Below are 20,382 nucleotides of genomic sequence, written 5' to 3'. Positions count from 1 at the left end.
TGGAACTTGGTTAGAGTGGCTGGGGGGGGGGCGGGGGGGGGGGGCGCGGGCAAGTCCCCAAACTACCTCTTGCATTAGCCAGGGCACGTGGAATTTAGTGAAGTGGTACTTTAGGTTTGGGATGGGATTGGAGAAGTGGGGCAGGATCAACAGGCTCATACCTTCTCCCTTCCCTTTCTGAGATCTGACATTCCATCTGTCACAGGGTTGTCAAGGAGGTGCTGGGGGTACCAAGGAACTCACTTGGTAATTAGAGCATCAAGCTTTGAGGGTTGGGGTACTCGAGGTGGGAGAATGGAATGCCATTCCATAGGAAGAACCACAAAAATGCCTTAATTTGAGCCCATTTCTACCCCTGCTGATGAGTGACTTGAGAGTTCTTGGTTTTCTCTTCTTGTCCTTCTTCCCTCCCCTCTATCCTTCCATGGGTGGGGAAAGGGTGTTTTTGGTAGACCTTGATTTCCAAAGCACCTGGCCTCCTCACTTCACATTCTTAAGTGGCAGTTTCATTATTTAGAATGCAGAGTGGAACGTCTTTTGGATATTGTTTTCTATATAAAGCTTTACATATGAGAGGGTGTAGGGAGGTGTTTGTAAAACGCCTTAGAACTTTTCTCCTTAATATCAGAAAGCAAAAAAATAAAACCACAATTTAGATATGCCTTTTAAACCCTCAGGTGTTACCTCTAACCAGGTGGCCCTGGTCACCATCAGAGTACTGGAACCAAGGAGACCTTGTCCGTTTGTGTGTTTGTTCTGGACTCTTAGAAAGGAAATGAGCTTGTTCCTACTGGAGTTTAGTTCCAATGCATTTGCCTCCAGAAAGACCCCAGTGCCTGTTGACAGTGGCCAGGGTTTTCTATATTTCCCGCCAGTCTTTCCCAAAGGAAACTCATTCCAAATACTTACCTTTTCCACTGGGGTCTTAGAAGGAAAATGGAATTCTGGTTCATACTGTGGTCCCTTTTAACCTCAGGTCTTTAATGTGATCACTTTCAAATTTAAAAGATCCAGGTGGAAATATTTTTACTATGCTGGTAATAATTCTACACAATACCTGAATTCATAACACTGTTATATTTCAGTATGAGTGGTCACTTTGTCTTTTCGTGTCTTTGATCTGGTTTTGTTCCTGTAATACAGCCACCCGATTTTGTGAGGGGGGGAATAATATGTGGTTTTTGTACAAATAAGTTTCTCTGTGTTGTTATTTTGGAAAAATGAAGGGAGAGAGTTTTGGGAGATTGGAGGAAATTGATCAAGAAGGCCTAATCTCCCTCTTGCAGTGAATAAATGGAACATCATTTCTGGATTTTAATCCTGTTCTCTGCATTCATACACCATTTTTTCATATGTCCTATGAAAAGCCTAAATATTCAGTCCCACCTGATCCTGGTCATTAAAATTCAGTGACTCAGGACTCCCTAACTGGCTCTGCACCTTCATGATGCTTGAGGAACATTCAGTCGAATGTACCTTGCCCACTGTTTATTTCCATGGTCAAATGAAGAAAGATGAGTGGAAGTTCTCCAGGAAGGCAGAGCTAGAGAATGTTTCTCGGGATGCAGTTTACACAGCCTCAAGTTGGAGGCAGGCGTTGAGGGCACATGATTCCGTGAACTCTTACGGACAGCCTTTGGAGCACCCACAGGTGCAAACCCTGTGCAGTAAACAAAGAGAAGCCATTGCCTTCAAGATGCTTATGAATCTAGTGAAGCAAAAGAAGCAGATTCTGTGTCTGCCAGGAGGTGAACACTCAGCTTCTGTGCCAGACTGGTTGTGCTTTGCTTTCTGACCTGTTGCAACTGTTTCCTCCAGGAAAGAGGGCCAGAGCCAGCTGGGTCTCATGGGATTCCTCTACTTCCCTGAGGGTCACAAGTGAAGTTAATACTAAAGACTGGTTTATAAACTTGAGTGTGAATTGTTTTTAGAGTGTTTAGGATGTGTTCAATCAACCAGTCTTCCACAGGTTCCTCAGATCCTTACTGTGGAGTGATTCCCCCAGATGCAGTTAGGAACAGCAGTTTTCCAACTTCAGTACAGATCAGGGTCACCTGCAGAATTGTTAATATACAAGCTGCTGGGCCCTACCCTCAGAGCTTCTGATTCAGTAGGTCTGGGGTGCGTTCTGAAATTTTGCGGTTTTAACAGGTTCCCAGGGGATCCTGATGCAGCTGGTCAAGGGACCACCTTTTGAAAACCACTGGTTAAGAAGGTTGTATAGAGCAAGATCTGTACAGTCCCTAACAGTTCATTCTATGAGCCCGTTAGTCCAGTAAACATTTGAGTGCCTACTTTTGGACCTTGCATGCAGTCAAGTTGTAATTATGAATAAGGTAGGCAAGGCCCCTGCACTCCAGGCCATTTACATGCTTGTGGGGTGGGGAATACCAGACCGTAAATAGTTAATATTATTTTAGATAGTGCCAAAGTGTTCATGAAGAAAAAGAAACAGTGTAATCAAGAGTTTTCTGGGGAATAATTTATACAGCCTGTGAACTGGATGTTCTTTTGTGATTTTGTCCTGCGGGGTGTGGTAACCTGAGAGTTGACCTTCATTCCAGGAAAACCGCCATCTGAATAATCAGAGCACCCTTTCATCTGGATACGCAATGCCAACCCCTGAGACGTCTTTCTGCAAACCTCTCTGCCTGTGACTTTAAAAGCCCCTGCTTTCTACAGTTCCAAGAGCATAGCTGTTCAGTTGCTCCTGCTGAAGGGGGACTTCCTGGGAACAATTTGAAAGCACCTTGATGCCCTGTAAATGGATTGTCTCCATTTAAGAAGGTAATCTTTCAGAATGAGATGGAAAGGTATATCCTTGAAGGAAGTGCTGCCTCAATGTTAGATCTTGTGAACAGCTCCGCTGAACTTCATTTCCCTGTGTCTTGCCTTTAGGCCTGCCACCACTGTTAAGACACACCTTTGATCCTGAACTCCTTGAAACAGCTGAGACAAGACTGCCATACCCTTGGGCCGGCCCGGTGGCTTAGCGGTTAAGTGCGCACGCTCCGCTACTGGTGGCCCAGGTTCGGATCCCGGGCGCGCACCGACGCACCGCTTCTCCGGCCGCGTCCCACATACAGCAACTAGAAGGATGTGCAACTATGACAGACAACTATCTACTGGGGCTTTGGGGAAAAAAAAAAGAGGAGGATTGGCAATAGATGTTAGCTCAGAGCCAGTCTTCCTCAGCAAAATGAGGAGGATTAGCATGGATGTTAGCTCAGGGCTTATCCTCCTCACGAAAAAAAAAAAGACTGCCATACCCAACGGGTGACTAAAGGGAAAGAGAGTTCTGTGAATCAAACTAAATAGAGGTTCCAAAACCAATTATAGCTATCTTTCTCTAGGACTACCCAGCCCTGTTCCAACTCTCATGAGAACCCAGGGAGACAGAGCCTTATCTGGTCCCCTCTTCCTGCTCTGGCATGCCTTGCAGAACTGGAACCATCTTCACTCCCTACTGCCCCCAGAGGCCTTCACAAGCGCTTCCAAATCCATGGAGAGCAGCCAGGTGACTGATAATTTGGTAGCTACCTTACCACCATCTACCTCTACAGTACAGCCTTTGCAAGCCTCAGCAAAATAGCCATACCTTAGTACAGTACAGTGGCCACTACCTTCAGACAACTGAGGCAAGAAAGAAAATGCCTCCCACTCTGGTTCTGTGGCAATCCACTACCTGAGGTACCCTTGCTATCAGATGGTCCAGGAGGGAGTTAGGAAGCGGCAGGGCTCTTTGATGGTAATACATCCCTTTGCACAAGCTGATTTCTGTAGCTAGTTTGGCCCTCACACTGATGGATTTCCCATGGCCATCCAAATTGACTGACATTCCTTGTTCCAGTCTGCTTATTCTGCAGTAGCTACGGGGTTTCCAAGAATCACTTAAGAGAAGTTGCCTGCTGAAGCAGCCGGTCTTTTTCTGCAGACAAGCCTAGTTCCACATCTGAGGCTATCTGTGTTGGCTTGTGCTATGTGGCTTTCTCCCATCTGACTTGGCTTTGGGTTAATGAAATTCAGGGGTCTTTCCAATCTTGTAGCAGACCCATTGCCTGGACAAGATGACCACTTCCAGGTTGTGATGTCCTTTTCTGGGTTGAGAGCACTTGTGCAATTGAGAATCCAGAGTTCCCTGCAGCAAGGAGGTGGTGGTCAGCACAAAGAACTTAGGCCCCTGACTCTTGGCTCTTCCCTTCTTCCTGGTAATGGTGCAAGAAGGCCCAGTCCCAGCAGCCCATCACCAAAACCTGTCACAGCTGACTGCCCTGCAGCTCAGAACTGGGTGTCTCTACCTAGCACACTGGCAGGAGAGAGACCATACTAGATGTCCCTTTCTGACTCTGATTTAGGACATGAATCTGGACTTAACTGCCGTGTTGTGCATTAAGAGATCAAAGCATTAACTTTTTTTGTTGGTGGTGAGGAAGATTGGCCCTGAGCTAACATCTGTTGCCAACCTTCCTCTTTTTGCTTGAGGAAGATTGTCCCTGAGCTAACGTCTGTGCCAATCTTCCTCTATTTTGTATGTGGGATGCCAGCACAGCATGGATTGATGAGTGGTGTGTAGCTCCACGCCTGGGATCTGAACCTGCAAACCGAAGCAGAGCACGTGAACTTAAGTACTTTGCCACCAGGCCTGCCCGTAAAGCATTAACTCTTAAATGCCCAGGTGGAAGGGGGCAGTGCTGGGGGGAGAGGCAAGGCTTCCATTCTGCCAAGTGAGGCCCTACCTCTGCATCTTGATTCGTCTTCTGAAATTAAGAGGCAAGAATGAAGAGCCTCCATATTAAAATGAAAAGATTTGAAATCAGGATCTTAGTTCAAGTCCTGGCCTTACCACTTCGTTAGCATGATCTTGGACAAAGTTGCTTATTCTCAGTGTCAGTTTGCAAATGTGTAAAATGACTGGTAAGATATTCATAGTATGGTTGTGAAGAATAAGACAAATTAGAGCACTAGGAAAACTAAAAACTCATAAAAATGTTAGTGGTTACTCCTGAGGACTTGAAGGCAGGAATCCTGCTGCTTCCTGTCCAGACTGAAATATTCCCCCAGCCATGGCAACTGGAGCAGCTCCTGCCCTGGACAGCAGCCCCCTGGTGAAGCCAGAGGCTTTCTATGCCAGGGAGGTGAGGTGTAGCCATGGCAATGGGCCTTGTGCCTGCATTGGTGCTGGAGGCAGGTTGCCAAACCCAATAGGAACCTCAGAGGCATGCAGAAGCTGTTGCCTCACAAAGCATCCCTGATGCCCAAATGCACAAGACTTGAATGTGGGGACATGAATGTAAGCTCTAGATAGAGGTCAATTTCCCTTTCTTTCACTCGTCAATTCCTACATTTTATATCTCCTCTTGTTTAGCCTACCTTAGCCCTTGTGCCCAGAAAAAATACTACATTCATTTGACACCCTATGGTTTCACATATATGAGACTTGGGTTTACTGACTCTTCCCAAGGTCACACAGATCCAATGCAGAATCCTGCTCTTGTCATCACATTCCACTGCCTGGATGAGCTGCTCTCATCCATCTTGTGAAGGTGTTGCCCAACCAAGTGTTCTGTGCTCAGGTCTGAAACTGCTGGTGAGATCTGCTAGGGAGGCTCGGAATGGAACTGAATGGCAACAGTGGATTTAAAATCCCAAAATGAAAAAAGTGTTAACAGAATGTGTCTCCAGGGAAGGGAAGAAGGTGGTTGAGGAACACACATTAAGGAAGGAGACCTTTCATATTTTATACCATATGCTTGTTTTTCTTAATTCAGAAATTGAATTTAAAGGACTATATCTAAATATTTAACAAAATATATTAAAAGGAAAAACAGACTGGAGTGGGTAGAGTTTTAACAAAGGGATGAGAGAAGGACCACCATCCAGACCTTTCTTGTGAAAAACCGGAGTGGTTGTCATGCCCCAGGCGTCAAGGGACCCATCTGTGAGGCGGCCTTCCCACCTAGACCAGCCTCAGGAAGGAGGTAGGCATGTCCACCAAGATCTTCTACTCTGACAACTACCACCCAAGAGTCAAGGAGACACGGCAGAAAAACACAAAGAGACGTGCAGAGATAAGCCACAGACAGGGGAAGCAGAGATGGGGTTGGAGGGTGCGTTAGTGCCTCTCTGGCCAACAGGCAAGTGCAAAGCCTTGCCTGGCCCTCTGCTCAGAGAAGGTTGTGTTTCAAACTGGTATTTACTATCCCCAGAGGCAGCATGAAGCCATGAAAAGAGCCTCAGGAAGTCGGCCTCTTTGCAGGGAGCTCCAGACCCACAGTTCTGGTGTGGGAGTAGATGGTTGCCATTCATTCATTTATGCCTTCTACAGGCCTTCTGGAGCTTCCCTCTGTGCCTGGAGCTGTGCACTCAAGTGCCTTGCAGTTCACTGGGGACAGAGGAGCTGTGCACTCAAGTGCCTTCCAGTTCATTGGGGAATTACTGTAGACAGATGATGAGATCGTAAGGGTCTAACTGCTGGGAGCAGGCTGAGAGGGTTTCCCCGGGGGGGGGGGGGGGGGGGGGGGGGGGAGTGATAAGAACTGAGCTTTCTTGGTTAAGGAGTTTGCCAGGCAAACCTGAAGGGGAGGGAACACCAGGCTGAGCAAACAAGACTGCAGCATTACTTCCAGTTGAGAGAAACAGGCTTTGAACCAAGGCAATCCCATCCGGAGACACCTACTAGAGAGATTAGGAGATAGAACCTCTGTTGTGGTCACTTAGACGGTTCCCCAGGGACAGAAATGAGAGTGTCCCTCAAATACCAGAATTGCTCCCATCTCTTGGGGCGGGGGTATCCCGAGTGTCATCATTTGAGTCAATAACAGATCAGGAGGTAGACGGTCGGTTTAGAGGGATAAACTAGGTGACTAGGCCGAGACTGTGCCTCCCCACCAAGCAGGGCTCTGGGGGTGAGTGGTCCTGGGCTGCACAGTGAGCTTTGAACGGGGCTCGCAGGCTACTATACCGCCTGGCCTGGCATCCGCGTGTCCCTAAGCTGCCATCTAGACTGCTTGGGTCTACCCAAGAACTTGAACTTCGGTGGCCCGGGACACATGGGGGCGATGTATCCTGGGCGGGAGGAAGGAATCGAGATTACAGGCCGCTCCCAAGCTGCCCCGAGGAGGCCAGAAGGAAGGCAGGGTAGCCACAGCCCCAAGAAGGTCTTGCCCCCTGACCCCGGGATGCGTTCCGGCGGGCCTGGCTGTGTGACGTCTAAGCTTTGGCTGCGGACGGATTAGGTCTGATCCGATTAGAGCCTGGGCCGTCGGCTTCACCCCCTTGCCTAAGGCCTGCCAGCGCCCGCTCCGCCCTCGTGGGGACCTGGAGACCTCCCCGAGACCCTTCCCTGCCCCGAATACGGGGTTGGCAGAGAAATCCGAGAGGCTCAGTGCGCCCCGGTTCGACTCATTGCCACAACGAGGGCTCGGGCTTCCGCCCCCTGCGGTCCTTCTGAGCCACGCCCCGAGCCTGCGGGTGTCTGGGACCCCCGCCTCCGAGCTCGCCGCGTGGTGGGTGGGTTCCTCGGGCGTAGGGGACCCGTGCCAGCCCTCCACGGGGAGGGCGGGACCGCGGCCCCGCCCCGCAGGTCTCCCGCGCGACTCCTCGTCCGTTTGTCTCCGCGTCCAGAGCAGGGGGTCTGTCTGTCCCCCTGGCAGGCAAACTGAGCAGGGTCGGCGTCAGACCTACGTGCGGCGGGGCGGGCGCGGCGGGCGGGGTGGGGGCGGCGCTCAGCGCGGCAGCGCCGGCGCGGGAGGCGGGGAGGCGCGGCGCGCCGGGGACAGCGGCGGACGGCGGTGGCGGCATGCGGCTTCTCGCGCTGCCCATCGTGGGCTGAGACGGCCGCAGCACGGGCGCGGTGGCCGGCAAGCCGAGGGGGCAGCCAGCCGGGCAGACCGCGGACAGCGGTGGGGGCGCCGAGCCATGGGCCGAGCCGGGGGTGGGGGCCCGGGCCGGGGGCCGCCGCCGCTGCTGCTGCTTCTGGAGGCCACGCTGGTCCTCGCCGCCGGGGCCTCGCCGGGTAGGTAACGACTGCAACCGTGACCCCAGCGGCCCTCGCGCCCCACCCTGGGCCGGTGTCCGGCTGGCTTCGGGTACAGGCGGAGTCCGCGAGCTGTGGCAAGGGGGCGGGGCAGCGCCTTGCCTGAGACCCAGGCGGGGGAAGGTGCGCGCAACGAGGTGGGGGACTTGGGGGAGGCCGAGTGGTGGGCGGCGGCCCGGACCAGGCTGTGCGGACCGAGGTGCGGGCTGGGGGAGGGGCCTGGGTGGGCGGGACCTAAGGGTGAGACTTTGGGGCGGGACCTGGAGGTGACGGAGGGGCCAGAGGATAGGAGTTCAGGGCGGGGCCTCGGAGTGGGGTGGGGCCCTAAGGGTGCGACTTCGGTGCGGGGCCTGGAGGTGGAGTGGAGCCTAGAGAGTAAGACTTTTGCCAGATCCGGAATTGGGGGCCCCTGTGGTTAGACTGCGGGTTGTGTCGGCAGCGAGGCCTGACGCTTGAGGGGTGGGGCCTGGGCGGGGAAACGTTGGGCCGGGTGTATTCCCAGGGTTGGGGGGCGGGCTCGGGGCGGGGCTTAAAGATGGGGCGTGGCCTCGGGAAGCGTTGAAGCGGCGGCTTTGGGTTGGCCCTGGTCTAGGAGAGCGAGCCTCGGCGGGGCGGGGCGGGGCGGGGCCTAAGGCCTACCACGCGCGCTGCTGTGACGCCCCGCCTCTCTCCCTCCCGCCCACAGCTCGTGAGACGCGCAGTGCTGTCGAGGCCAAGGAGCGGGTGATGAGCGGCCTGGCGTGGGAGCCGCGTGCCAACAACACGCGGGAGGAGGCCGGCCAGCCCGCAGCTGGGGAATATGTGACCTCGTGGGCCGCGCTCGGTGGCGAGCAGGCCGTGGTGGGCCCTGGGGTCGGGCCAGAGGAGGCGCTGGAGGCGTCGGCGGCCGTGACAGGCACCGCCTGGCTGGAGGCTGACAGCCCAGGCCTGGGCGGAGTGACCGCAGAGGCGGGCAGCGGAGACACCCAGGCCCTTCCAGCAACCCTCCCGGCTCCTGATGAGGCCCTCGGGCAGTCATCGATGCCCCCTGCAACCTCCGAGGCTACAGAGGCCAGTGGACCACCCTCCACCACCCCTGGTGACAAGCTGAGCCCAGGCCCTGAACTCTCCAAGGAGAGCCCCTTGGAGGTTTGGCTGAACCTGGGAGGCAGCACACCTGACCCTCATGGGCCAGAGCCCACGAATCCCTTTCAGGGCACACTGGAGCCCCAACCGGCATCAGATATAATTGACATTGACTACTTCGAAGGATTGGATGGTGAGGATCGTGGCGCTGACCTGGGGAGCTTCCCTGGGTCACCAGGAAGCTCAGAGCACCACCCTGATAATGGAGGAAAGACCCCTTCCTGGAGCCTGCTTGACTTATACGATGACTTCACACCCTTTGATGAATCTGATTTCTACCCTACCACATCCTTCTATGATGACTTAGATGAAGAGGAGGAGGAAGAGGAGGATGACAAGGATGCAGCAGGAGGTGGAGACCTGGAAGATGAAAACAACCTTCTAGTGCCCACTGAGAAGCCTGTTCTGGGGCCTGGGACAGGCCAGCCCACCAGTCGGTGGCATGCTGTCCCTCCACAGCATACTATGGGGATGGTCCCTGGCAGCAGCATCGCTCTCAGGCCCCGCCCAGGAGAGCCAGGCAGAGACCTAGCCCCAAGTGAGAATGGCACTGAGTGCCGCAGTGGCTTGGTGCGGCATAACGGCTCGTGCCGGTCAGTGTGCGACCTCTTCCCAAGTTACTGTCACAATGGTGGCCAGTGCTACTTGGTGGAGAACATAGGCGCCTTCTGCAGGTAAGGGTGTGGCAGGCAGGTGCACAAGGGCTTGTAACAGAACTCCTGAAGAGTGTATGTGAGGCACACTCAGCAAAGGGGGGAATGGGACAGGTATAACTTCCAAGAGGTTGTGCATTCACAGGATTCCCTCAGTTAAGAGATGTTCACTCACTTGTCTTCTACAGAATTACTTCCTAGTGAACTTCCTGTGATCTCATCACTAGGAGAGGTTCTTCAGAAATAACATTTTCTATTTCCTCTAAGTGTTTTGTCCTTTACCAAATCACTAAACTATAAAGGCAAAATGAAGGGACTTCTCTAAGGGTTTTGGAAAGAGGCCTTTGCTGGCTTGAGGCATTTTTGTTGGAGAGTTCTGGCTGTACTAGCAAAAAGAGTGGGCCCATAAACTAACTCTGGAGGAAAGATAGCTGCTGGACACTCCCTTGGAGCCATATGTGTGACAGGAGGAGGGCCCCATCTTCCTGTGGGGTATGTGTGGTGGGTGGGCCTGTCAAGTCAGAGTGAAGACCTTCTCATTGGGAGCAGACTCAGAGAGCAGCCACTCAAATAAGTTGAATCAAGCAGAGTCTTTTCTGGTATAGCAGATGTGGTGGGATTTCTTAACTTTGAATAGTGGCATTTTCCCGTCTACCTTGATGTTTGTCTTCCTTGGGATACCCAATCCAGAATGTTTTTAAAGACCTAGAGAGTTTAGCGTCTCTAAGGACATGGTCTGAAGCCACCATCTCATGCCTCATCAGTAATTACCCCATACACCTGCCTTCATGGCAAGGTAGTTAACCTGTGGGAGAGCTCACCAGCTTATTCTGGAAGAATCACAAGTCAGGGGTGATCTGGGTGGTTTGCTTGTCTCCATCCTTTACAGGCCCCAGAAGTGAAGTAGAGCCCTCATATTCCCCTGGGACTTGTTTCCACTGGTCCTAGGAGGAACATTTCTGTAATGTGGGTATCTCTTTTTTAAGTGTCATTCCCAATGTTTCTTTTTCTTGGTCTTTTGGAGGTATGTGAAGAATTCAGGTTCTGTGGGTTTTGATGTTCTAATAGAAGAATAACATATAGAAAGCATGAATGTTGTGCCTTTGCTTTAAAGCTCGAATTCCTTCCTGTGAAGTTCTTTTCTATGAATGATCGTGACAGTAGGGTCACTCATGCAGGATGTGTCCACACAGTTCTGGTTAGACTTGTCCAGGCATTGCTAAGAGGAGGAACTGTAATCAAGAAATTACGGCCACAAGACCTTGCCAGTTGATTAAGGGCTACCACAACTATGGGGAAACCCTGTGATTTTGCTCCTCAAACTTTAATTGAGAAGACTATAGTGATTATTTTAGCCTGGGAGCTATGGAATCTCTGTGCAAAATCATTATCTTTCATCCTATTGGAGACTTGAGTTTTCACCTTCAAAGTAAGCTCCCCACCAGAGTATGAGATTTGGAGCTCTTGCTGCCTCTGGAGAGCTAGAAAAGTCCCCAGAGCCTCTTGGAGCTCTCAGGGGATTCCCCAGTGGAGGAGTAAGCTTGTCCTCACTAAGCTGCGTGGCTCTGCTGACTATGGGCCTGCTGATGGGTCACTGCCTCAGAAGGGCTTCTCCACAAGTCCTCTCCAGTTCCCCTTGCTCACCAGCCATCCCAGGATCGCACTCGTGCCTCCCTACCGGAGATTCCTCCTCCAGCTGTGTACACCCAGGCCCTGCAGTGGCTCGAAAACTGTTTTGCATTCCCCTCACAGGAGACTGCCAAGCCCTTAGTTGCAGACTGCAGTGTGCCTTTGTCTCTGTCACCATGACCCACTGCAGAGAAACGATCAGAGCTGTGGCAGAACTTCCCTAGAATAGTGGGTTAGAGGGATCTGCTTTCCCCGGCATCCTCAGACAGATAGCTATCACCACAGAGGACCAGTTGGAAAAGAAAGAATTTCCTGTTAGATATGTCTCCCCACCGTATTCTGGGTGTGGAGTAGCCAATTCTCTGATGCATAATTTCCCCATTTCTGGACGCTTTTCTCTTCTCTGTCATTCACTCTGAGGTTCATGTCCTCCCTCCTTTGCCTGCTTCTGTATCCTTCCACATCTTTCCTCTTTGAAGCAGCCTGGTTCCCATGGAAACAGCAATGTCATTGGAAGAGTTGGAGCCTGGGAATGTCCCCAAGGGCAGGAGAAAGTCACTCAACAAAAGAACTAAAACCCACCCAGAGGGTTGATGCATGACGGTTCTCATGGTAATAGGACAGGAAGCTTTAGGGGCTGCAGAGATAGGAGAATATACACCCATCTTTGTGCTTGTCCTTGTCTGTCGCTTCTTTATTTTTCAGTGTCTGGTTAGCCACGTGAACTAGATGGGACTGCAAAGCAACAAGATAGGTTTTCACTTGTAGGGCGGATCCTACTACTTTGTAGCCAAAGCTCCTATTCATCTTGTTTTTCATCTGTCTTTTACCCAGATCCCAGGGCAGGGGGGCCTGAGAGAATCCTCTGATTGTCCTCATTGAGGTTTCGAGGTGGAAAACCAGGATTGCCTTCCCTCCTCGGTCACCTAACAGTTGTGTGAATGGCCAGTGCACTCAGTTGCTCAGCGCTCTGGTTACCTCGTTTATATCATGGACCTCAGAGCTGCCTGGCCCGCTTCATAGGGTGGTGATAAAGATGGGGCAAGAATATCAACTATAAGGTCTGCATAGATTGGGGGCATCACAATTCCTCTAGACAGTTGTAGGAACAGGCTGTGAGGTAAGTTCTGGGGTCAGAGACCAGGCCCTTGCCATGGCCATGGCTGCCTGCCCATTGCCTCAGTCTCACCCTGTTGCTGCTGCAGGTGCAACACACAGGACTACATCTGGCACAAGGGGATGCGTTGCGAGTCCATCATCACTGACTTCCAGGTGATGTGTGTGGCCGTCGGCTCAGCTGCCCTCGTACTGCTCCTGCTCTTCATGATGACGGTGTTCTTCGCCAAGAAGCTCTATCTGCTCAAGACAGAGAATACCAAGCTGCGTAGGACCAAGTGAGTCTGTGTCAGCTAGCCCCACCCCGACCCCTCCATCTGTGCTCCTCCATCTGATCCAGGGATGTTGTCTTGAGGGTTTCTGGCACGTGCTTTCCATCCCTAGTTGTGTTTTTCACACCAAAGATTCACCCAAGCATATCCATTCCTGCACGGATTGTGCTGGAATTGCAGCAAAAGCTAAGCCCCTGTGGCACCCTGCAGCTATCCAGCACCATGTCTAACACCCCCCACCCCAGGAAAGAGAATGCTTAAAGAAAAGGCAACCAGCATATAGCAACTATTGGCTCTGGTCCCCAAGTAAGTTACTGTGCTCAGTCTCCCGCCCCCACCTGACTGCACCTGCTTCCCAGGTCTTTGACAGTCAGTGGACAGTGTGAGGATTTCATTCACAAATCAGTGTGAAGTAACTCTACTTCCCTTAAATCTGCTGTCGCTGAATACCAGGTCCTCCTCAATGAATGCTGAGGAGAAAGGGTTTAGCACTGCAGTGCATTGCTTTTCAAAGTTTGTCAACCCTTGGTCCAGATAGAAATGCAAGGAACTTAAGGAAATCCTCTTTACCTCTCCTAAGTAGAATTTGAGGGGTGGAGGGGCCTAGCCTTAGCTTCATCTGCTGTGGATTTTAAGGGCTGTATGGAGATATAGAGTCTTATTTCAGCTCTTCTCTTAGTAGAGGAGTGACTGCTCTGTGTATGTGAGAATCAACGTGCGTTTACCCTTTAAGTCCATGCCTTGAATACTCGAATGTGACTTTACACACCAAGAGATCATCATTCTTATCACTAAGCAAAGTAAAGAACCTTCTGAAGTGTCACAGGAGTCACAAAAGAAGGAGACTGGAATTCAGCTTCCTTGGGGCCCAAGAGACAATATATGCAGAAGTGCCTCCACCTCCCTTTCAACCTGTTGCTCCATTAATCCCCTCCCCCTGACCTGAGACTCCCTCCAGAGACTGTGACTGAGGAACTTTCCCTGGGTCCTGGGAAAAGGACAAAACGCCATCTGTTGCTCCTTTGCTGGGTAAACTCATGCAGTGTGTGGATGCCGGCAACTCTCTACAGCCTTTCGGCTAACCGTCGTGGGGCTGAAAGGGTCTCTCCTTTGTGCCTGTGCATTGAGGCAGGGGCAGTATCTGTGCAGGTGATCACAAGCCAGGACCCTTGGCTTCTCATGCCTACACCAAGGGGGTGTGTGGGGAGAGGGGGAGGGAGGGATTGGGACTACCTATCAGCGCAGCTGCTGCTGAGGATGAGGGAGAGAAGGAGCAACTAACTCCAGGGGAGGAGGGAAGCAAGAGCTGTGTCCAGGGACAGGGCCTCGTTCTATGCCGTCCTCCTTTAGCTATGTGTTTTGCACAGAGCATGGCTCCCTCGCCTCTTCAGCTCAGACACTGCTTTCCTTGTTCCCCTCTGCATACCTTGTTTCTTTCCCAAGCCTGGTTACTGCTCTGATAAGGCTACATGTGCCCAATACACCACAGATACTGCTGCAGTTTATTGATTCTAAGATACACATTTTTTTTTTCACATAATAACATCTCTGAAATTGGATTGTGTCTTACAATCACTGGCATCTTATAATCACTGTTGGCCAGATGGCAGTCATGGTGTAGTTATAATTGTCTGGCATGCACAAACGTGGTCATAGCTGTTCATATCGTTGTCAGTTCTTTAAAGTCTAAATGAGCTACTTCAAGTATATAATAAAAACTCTAGGTGATCAGAAAGTATTGGATCATGGTTTAAATGGTAGAAGTTTTTTCTTAGTGGTACATCAAATAATGGCTCATCTTATTACAATCTGCGGCATTTGATGAAATACAGTATTTGACCCATGAAGATTTTGTCAGATTTTGCCATGATCATTTCTCTTACATCTCCCTTTCTCTCTTCTGTCCTAACCAGCAAATTCCGGACCCCATCTGAGCTTCACAACGATAACTTCTCCCTCTCCACCATTGCCGAGGGCTCTCACCCAAATGTAAGAAAACTTTGCGACACTCCCCGTACCTCCTCCCCCCATGCCCGTGCCTTGGCTCACTATGATAACGTTATCTGTCAGGTAACTAGTCTTCTTCACATCTACCCTTATGCGTGCTTCAGCTGCTGCCCATGTCTTCTGTCTATTTCAGAGTGTGGAGCCACTCCTCAGAGCTCTGGAGATAAGCTTAGGGAAACCAGTTGGGGTGGTGAAAGTGGGAATAAGGGCTTGATGGTGTGTCACTTCCTTGACAAGCAGAGTTATCGGTAGTACCAAAGATCTTTTTCTAGGATGATTCATGCTTTTTGGCTTCGTCTAGGCTTAGAAGCCTGATTTTTGTCTTTCTGCTTTCAATATCAAGGAGAAAGGCTCTGCTTTCATTGCTAGGGAATTTCCTGATGCCATTGAAGCAAATGGTGATTGCTCTTTGGAGTGAGTGGAAAAACCTCTGGAAAACAGTGTCCTTGACACTGTTTGAGGACTCTAAAAACTGGCAGTCTTATACACACTGGTTAGGGCTGAGGTGAGCACAAAACACTAGTGGAACCATAAGTCTAGGGGCAAATTCTGTTCTTAGGAGGATGGGTTCATAAATACCAGTTGAAACCCAATAAAAGGTCCCAATAGACCATTTTCTAAAGACCCTGCCTAGTGTGTTGTCTGGACCAGACTAACCAGTAAAATACTATCAAAGAGAATTTCAGAAATGAAGCAGTAAATCCATTCAAGCCCCAAATTATGTCACATCTAAATCCAAGAATTCTGCACATGATGCAGGCTCCTCAACGTAGATGCATCATTACACAGATAAGGGAGCTAACCTAAGGCTCTTCAGATGGAAACAATGGAGTTTAAGAGGAAATTTTGAAGAAGTTATTTGAAATAATGGACCATTGAGTATCAGAGCTCATAGGGGCCTTAATAATCTAGACCAGTGCTGTCCAGTGGAAGTTTCTACATCTGCACTGTCCACTACGGCAGCCACTAGCTACCTGTGGCTATAGAGCTCTCGAAATATGGCTACTGCTACCACATTGGACAGCACAAATCTAGACCATTGTCTTTTTTTATAGAAGGGGAAAGTGTGGCCCCAGAAGGGGAAAGAGAGAATAATAGTAAATGACACCTTGTTCACCAGATCCCAGAAAAGAAAAACTTGGCTTGGTGGAGGAGGAGTAAAGGATCCAGTTAAATAAGAAATGAAAGAGGTAAATCTAGGATAATTTTTTAAAGTCTTTGATATAAAGAGTAGAGAAAGAACAGATATTATTTTGCTTGGTGTACACCAAGATATTAATAAGTTCAAGATGGGTATAATAACCAAGGAAACAGGCTGTACTATAAACTTGAAGATTGATAACCACATTAATCGACACACAAAGATGTAGGCCCCTTGAGGGCAGGACAGAGTCTTGCTCATCTTGGGACACTCCATCCCTACCTTACCCAGCCCCTTGTAGTAATACACGTTTAGTCATCATTTATGGAATGCTAGTGAATGATGGTCTACAGCAGGGTCTCTTGGTTCCACTATATGATCTGCCATCTTGTATGTGTGGGGCAGCAGGTCTGACCGGTACAGTGGTTCCTAAATTCATTGTCCACAGTTAGTTCCTATCTGCCTGGCAGAGTGCAAGGGTCCTTAGGAAAGTTTCTGACCCATGCGTTTCTGGTACCTCAAGTACAGACACCTTTCCTCTTCACAAAGAGGGAGGGGAAGGAAATAGCTCCTCTTAGAGGCCTTGGTTGCATGAGCCAATACAAAGGTTTCCAGTTCTTCTTGGCTGACCTAGCTTTGTGGAAAGTACGGCATTTGTACATCAAAGTTACCACTGATCTTGAGTTCAGAATATGGCAAGCCTTGAAAAGAAGACCAGAGCAGGGGGTGGTCAGCCATGGTGGACTCTGCCTGAGAAGGGCCATGGAGTTGTCTGGGCAGCACTTGGGGCATCCCTCAGGGAAGTGGCAAGATGAGGCCCTGGTGGTCTCTGGCTCCCCTTGGATCTTGAGGGTCATTTCCACCTGGTATCCTTCCCTCAGCTGTCCCCAGGGGACATCTTGTCCTCTCTGCCAAAGTTCTGAGCATGTGGACGGGATGACTCTCCTGTCCAGCAGGCAGTGTGCTGGCAGACTTTCTACCTTCATCTCTAATTCTTTCCACCTAGCCCGAAAGTTAGATTTGGTTATATTCAAGATCTTGTGGGCATTGACTGTTAAGACAGTTGCCACTTTATTGTGAAGTGCAGCCCTATTCATTGCATTACCCACCACACTGATTGCTTACAAGTGATGCTGGCAGCAGGATGAGGGTGAGAAAACCTCCAGGTGAGCTGGGAGGTGAAACGGGCAGGCGACCAAGTCAGTCCTGCTCATTTCATCTCTCCCCAGCCCTCTCCTTCACCCCTCAGATTCCCTTGTTGGTATTGGTGTTTCCTAAAATTTTGGAGAGTTCTATTTATCTTAATAGAGGGGTTATTTCTTTTATATAAGTAAAGTAGGTTGAGTGGGTCATTTTCCTGCCTGGCACCAGCTACAATCTGAAAAGATTTCAAACAAAAATTTCTGCCGCTTTGGGTCTGTGGTGGGGGAAGGGTCAGTCACTGGTGCCTGTGTCAAGGGCACTTCCCTTTCCTCTCTGCTGCTCACAGCACCTGTGCTGCTCTTTGCCTGGGCCCTCTTGGACCAATGTGGGGCCCTGCAGCTGGTGAGCCAGTGGCTGAGCGCGTGTAGCTGAGCGTGGTGTAGCTGAGCAGCCAGCCTCAGAAGGGAACATCAGGAGGAAAGGGAAAAGCCGGCGGCTCCTCAGCACCTGCTGCGGAGGTTTGCAAGTTTTCCGGGATGAATGGCGAGTATGTAGGAAGCTGGACACCTTCCAGGTGCACAGCCTGAATGAAGTCACCTGAAATTCATGGGCACACTGCCCGGACACTGATGGTGCCCTGACAGCTGTGCCATCCATGGAATGTTGTGGATATAACTTGGTCCTCTTAAGATTTGACAGACCTTCCAGGACTTCACTCTATTATTGGGACTTCTCCATGGTGTCCCTCAGTGCTTTTTTCCCCCTATTTAAATCTTTCTTACTTCCCGGACTCTGTTTCTTTCACGTATTTGGTAAAGCACTGACTGCCTGCATCCTTCTGATAGAGGTTTGTGTCTGGACAAGGAGGGATCCAGGGCCTGGACTCACTGCCCCTGGGCTGAAGAATGCCCATATGGCTGTGTTGGAATGCTAGGAGTCGGGGCTGCACAGTAGTTCCCAAGACTTATGCCAGATGGAGGTCCAGTTTAGTTTGGGCCCCCACCTTCATGGCATCACTGCTTTTGATGCCCAGGTCTGTAAGGACTCACTAAATCCACTTTTCTTCACATCATGAAGTTCATTTCCTCTTGTTCTTGTCTCATTGGAAATGGAGAGCATGTGCTCCCCTGTTGTGTGTAAATCATTCCCGTGGTCTTTGAAACTCTATTTAATTGCTCTGTTCAAGCTGGCCTTCTGGAAAAGTGCTAAGTAAGGCTGGGAGCGGGGGTCAGGTGACAGTGATTTCTATATGCACAGTGCTTTTGAACACCGAGAGTGTCCTATATAAGCCTGGAGCCTTTACCTACTTTCCAACCAGTCACTGCTCTGACCTGATGCTGTTATGGGTCAAACTCGGTAGCAGGCATCATGGACAAGAGCTCACCACGGTTTTATGGAGAATGCCCTGGTCCTTAAGTGTGATAGTTACCTTGAATTTTGAAGTGGTTAAAGCAAGAAAGGTCTGAGCTAGCTGGTCAGACAGGGACATTCTCTACCCTTCTTGCCACCCATGAACCTGCCTGGATGGTTACACAACCTCTTTGATCAGCAGAGTTCTGAGCACTTACACTAGCTATTTGGGGCACCTGAAAAGAATTGAGGCCCACTGAATTGCATTGGGTATAATCCCCTCAGGTGGTCCTAAGGGAAAAGAGTAGTGGGAAGACAGGAGTTACTGTAAGTTTCTCTGAAACAGGGGCCTTAACTTTGCCAGCAGCAGCTCGGCGCCTGACCATAGACCTGTTCACTCCCCACTGTATGCACTGACAAGAAATGTTCCCTGACCAAGACCTTTTTGGGTTTTTTTGTTTGTTTTTTTTGTGAGGAAGATCCGCCCTCAGCTAACATCCATGCCAATCCTCCTCTTTTGGCTGAGGAAGACTGGCCCTGGGCTAACATCTGTGCCCATCTTCCTCCATTTTATATGAGACGACGCCACAGCATGGCCTGACAAGCGGTGCCTCCGTGCGCGCCTGGGATCCGAACCCGGGCCGCCACCAGTGGAGCGCTCGCACTTAACCGCTACGCCACGGGGCAAGCCCCTGACCAAGACCTTTTTGTGAGAGCAGAAAACAACAGGATGGAGGGCCATGGGAAGAGGGGCAGGGCAGGCCAACCAGAGCTCACCAACAGGTGAGACTTCAGAGTGACCAGGCCAAGTATTAAAAGGGAATGTTGCTCCCCAGTCTCTGTCAAAGAGAAAACCTTGGATGGCCTACGTTAAAGGTATTTGTAATCCAATTACCTGTCAAGTTTTCATCTATATCTGGCCAGTGTTTTTGAGGATGACTTTCCTAAAAAGTAGCTGCTAATGAGTTGCCTTGGTTCTTTCAAGCTTTCCTCCTTCTTTCAGTCATGCTTCTTTTAGCCAGATAGAAAAGCCTGAGATTGTTGTTTGATCCCTCTTCCCATTGTCTCCTTTCGGCCCCTCCCTTACTGTTTTCCTCTTCCAGGATGATCCTAGTGCTCCCCACAAAATCCAGGAAGCTCTCAAGTCCTGCCTGAAAGAAGAGGAGTCATTTAACTTCCAGAACTCCATGTCGCCCAAACTTGAGGGTGGCAAAGGTGACCAGGCTGACTTGGAGGTGAACTGTCTTCAGAATAACTTAACCTAAAGCAGAGCAAGAAGAGAGGAAATGGAGGGCGGGGGTGGGGGAAGAAACATTATCTCCTCTTGTACAGAGTCTATTTCTTGTAACCATTTGTTAAACTCTTTTCTTTTTTCTGATCTCATGGCATGCTTTGATGTATTTTGTACAGGAGGGGAAAAAAACACAAAATAAGCAAAGAACCTGAACCGAATTGCATACATTGGATTGTTTTGTCTGTGCTGTCTGTACATTGCTTCTGCTGCTGTGATTTCTAAATCTATGCTGTTATGACTTTTTTTTTGTACTTTGACCCACCTTTTTTTGAAATACCAGTAAAAAACAAAGTTCTTGAAATAAAACTTTTTAAAAAACCATTTTCCTGATGTTATTGTGTCTACTCCCTACCCATTCTTGTCAGTTTGAGTTGAATTCTTACCTTCATTGAAGATATGTATTTATACATGTTTGAAATCCCAGAAATGGTCTATGTATTAGTCAGCTTGGATTGCCATAACAAAATACCACAGACTGGGTGGCTTAAACAGTAGAAATTTATTTTCTAACAGTTCTGGAGGCTGGAAGTCCAAGATCAAAGTGTCAACAGAGTTGGTTTCTGGCGAGGCCTCTCTTTCTGACTTGCAAACAGGCACCTTCTCACTGTGTCCTCATG

The 20,382-nt window shown here is 50.0% G+C and overlaps 1 protein-coding gene across 4 annotated transcripts; it reads left to right on the top strand.

The window, feature by feature from the left end:
* The first annotated feature begins 45 nt into the window (after positions 1 to 45).
* On the top strand, positions 46 to 19,760 carry CSPG5 (chondroitin sulfate proteoglycan 5). 4 transcript variants are annotated; one of them, XM_058557381.1, is made up of 6 exons: positions 46 to 2,787; positions 2,899 to 3,517; positions 8,721 to 9,834; positions 12,648 to 12,836; positions 14,744 to 14,819; positions 19,575 to 19,760. In XM_058557381.1, exons 3-6 carry the CDS (start codon positions 8,762 to 8,764, stop codon positions 19,734 to 19,736), a joined length of 1,500 nt encoding a protein of 499 aa, XP_058413364.1. In that variant the 5' UTR covers positions 46 to 2,787; positions 2,899 to 3,517; positions 8,721 to 8,761; the 3' UTR covers positions 19,737 to 19,760. The 4 variants fall into 4 exon arrangements, with proteins under 4 accessions (XP_058413364.1, XP_058413363.1, XP_058413361.1 ...); XM_058557380.1 differs by having other exon boundaries at positions 46 to 3,517; XM_058557378.1 differs by lacking the exons at positions 46 to 2,787; positions 2,899 to 3,517 and adding an exon at positions 7,797 to 8,014.
* The last annotated feature ends 622 nt before the right edge of the window (positions 19,761 to 20,382 follow it).

Source organism: Diceros bicornis, chromosome 2, assembly GCF_020826845.1.
Source record: "Diceros bicornis minor isolate mBicDic1 chromosome 2, mDicBic1.mat.cur, whole genome shotgun sequence".
NCBI lineage: Eukaryota > Metazoa > Chordata > Mammalia > Perissodactyla > Rhinocerotidae > Diceros > Diceros bicornis.
The sequence above is the reverse complement of the archived record's forward strand: the minus strand, read 5'-3'. Positions and strand labels throughout refer to the sequence as shown.

Excerpts from the sequence above, each read along its gene's own strand:
- CSPG5 (XM_058557378.1), top strand. The coding sequence starts at position 7,918 with ATGGGCCGAGCCGGGGGTGGGGGCCCGGGCCGGGGGCCGCCGCCGCTG. Across the intron at positions 8,015-8,720 it reads CGCCGCCGGGGCCTCGCCGG|CTCGTGAGACGCGCAGTGCT; the intron begins GTAGGTAACGAC and ends TCCCGCCCACAG. Across the intron at positions 12,837-14,743 it reads ACCAAGCTGCGTAGGACCAA|CAAATTCCGGACCCCATCTG; the intron begins GTGAGTCTGTGT and ends TGTCCTAACCAG.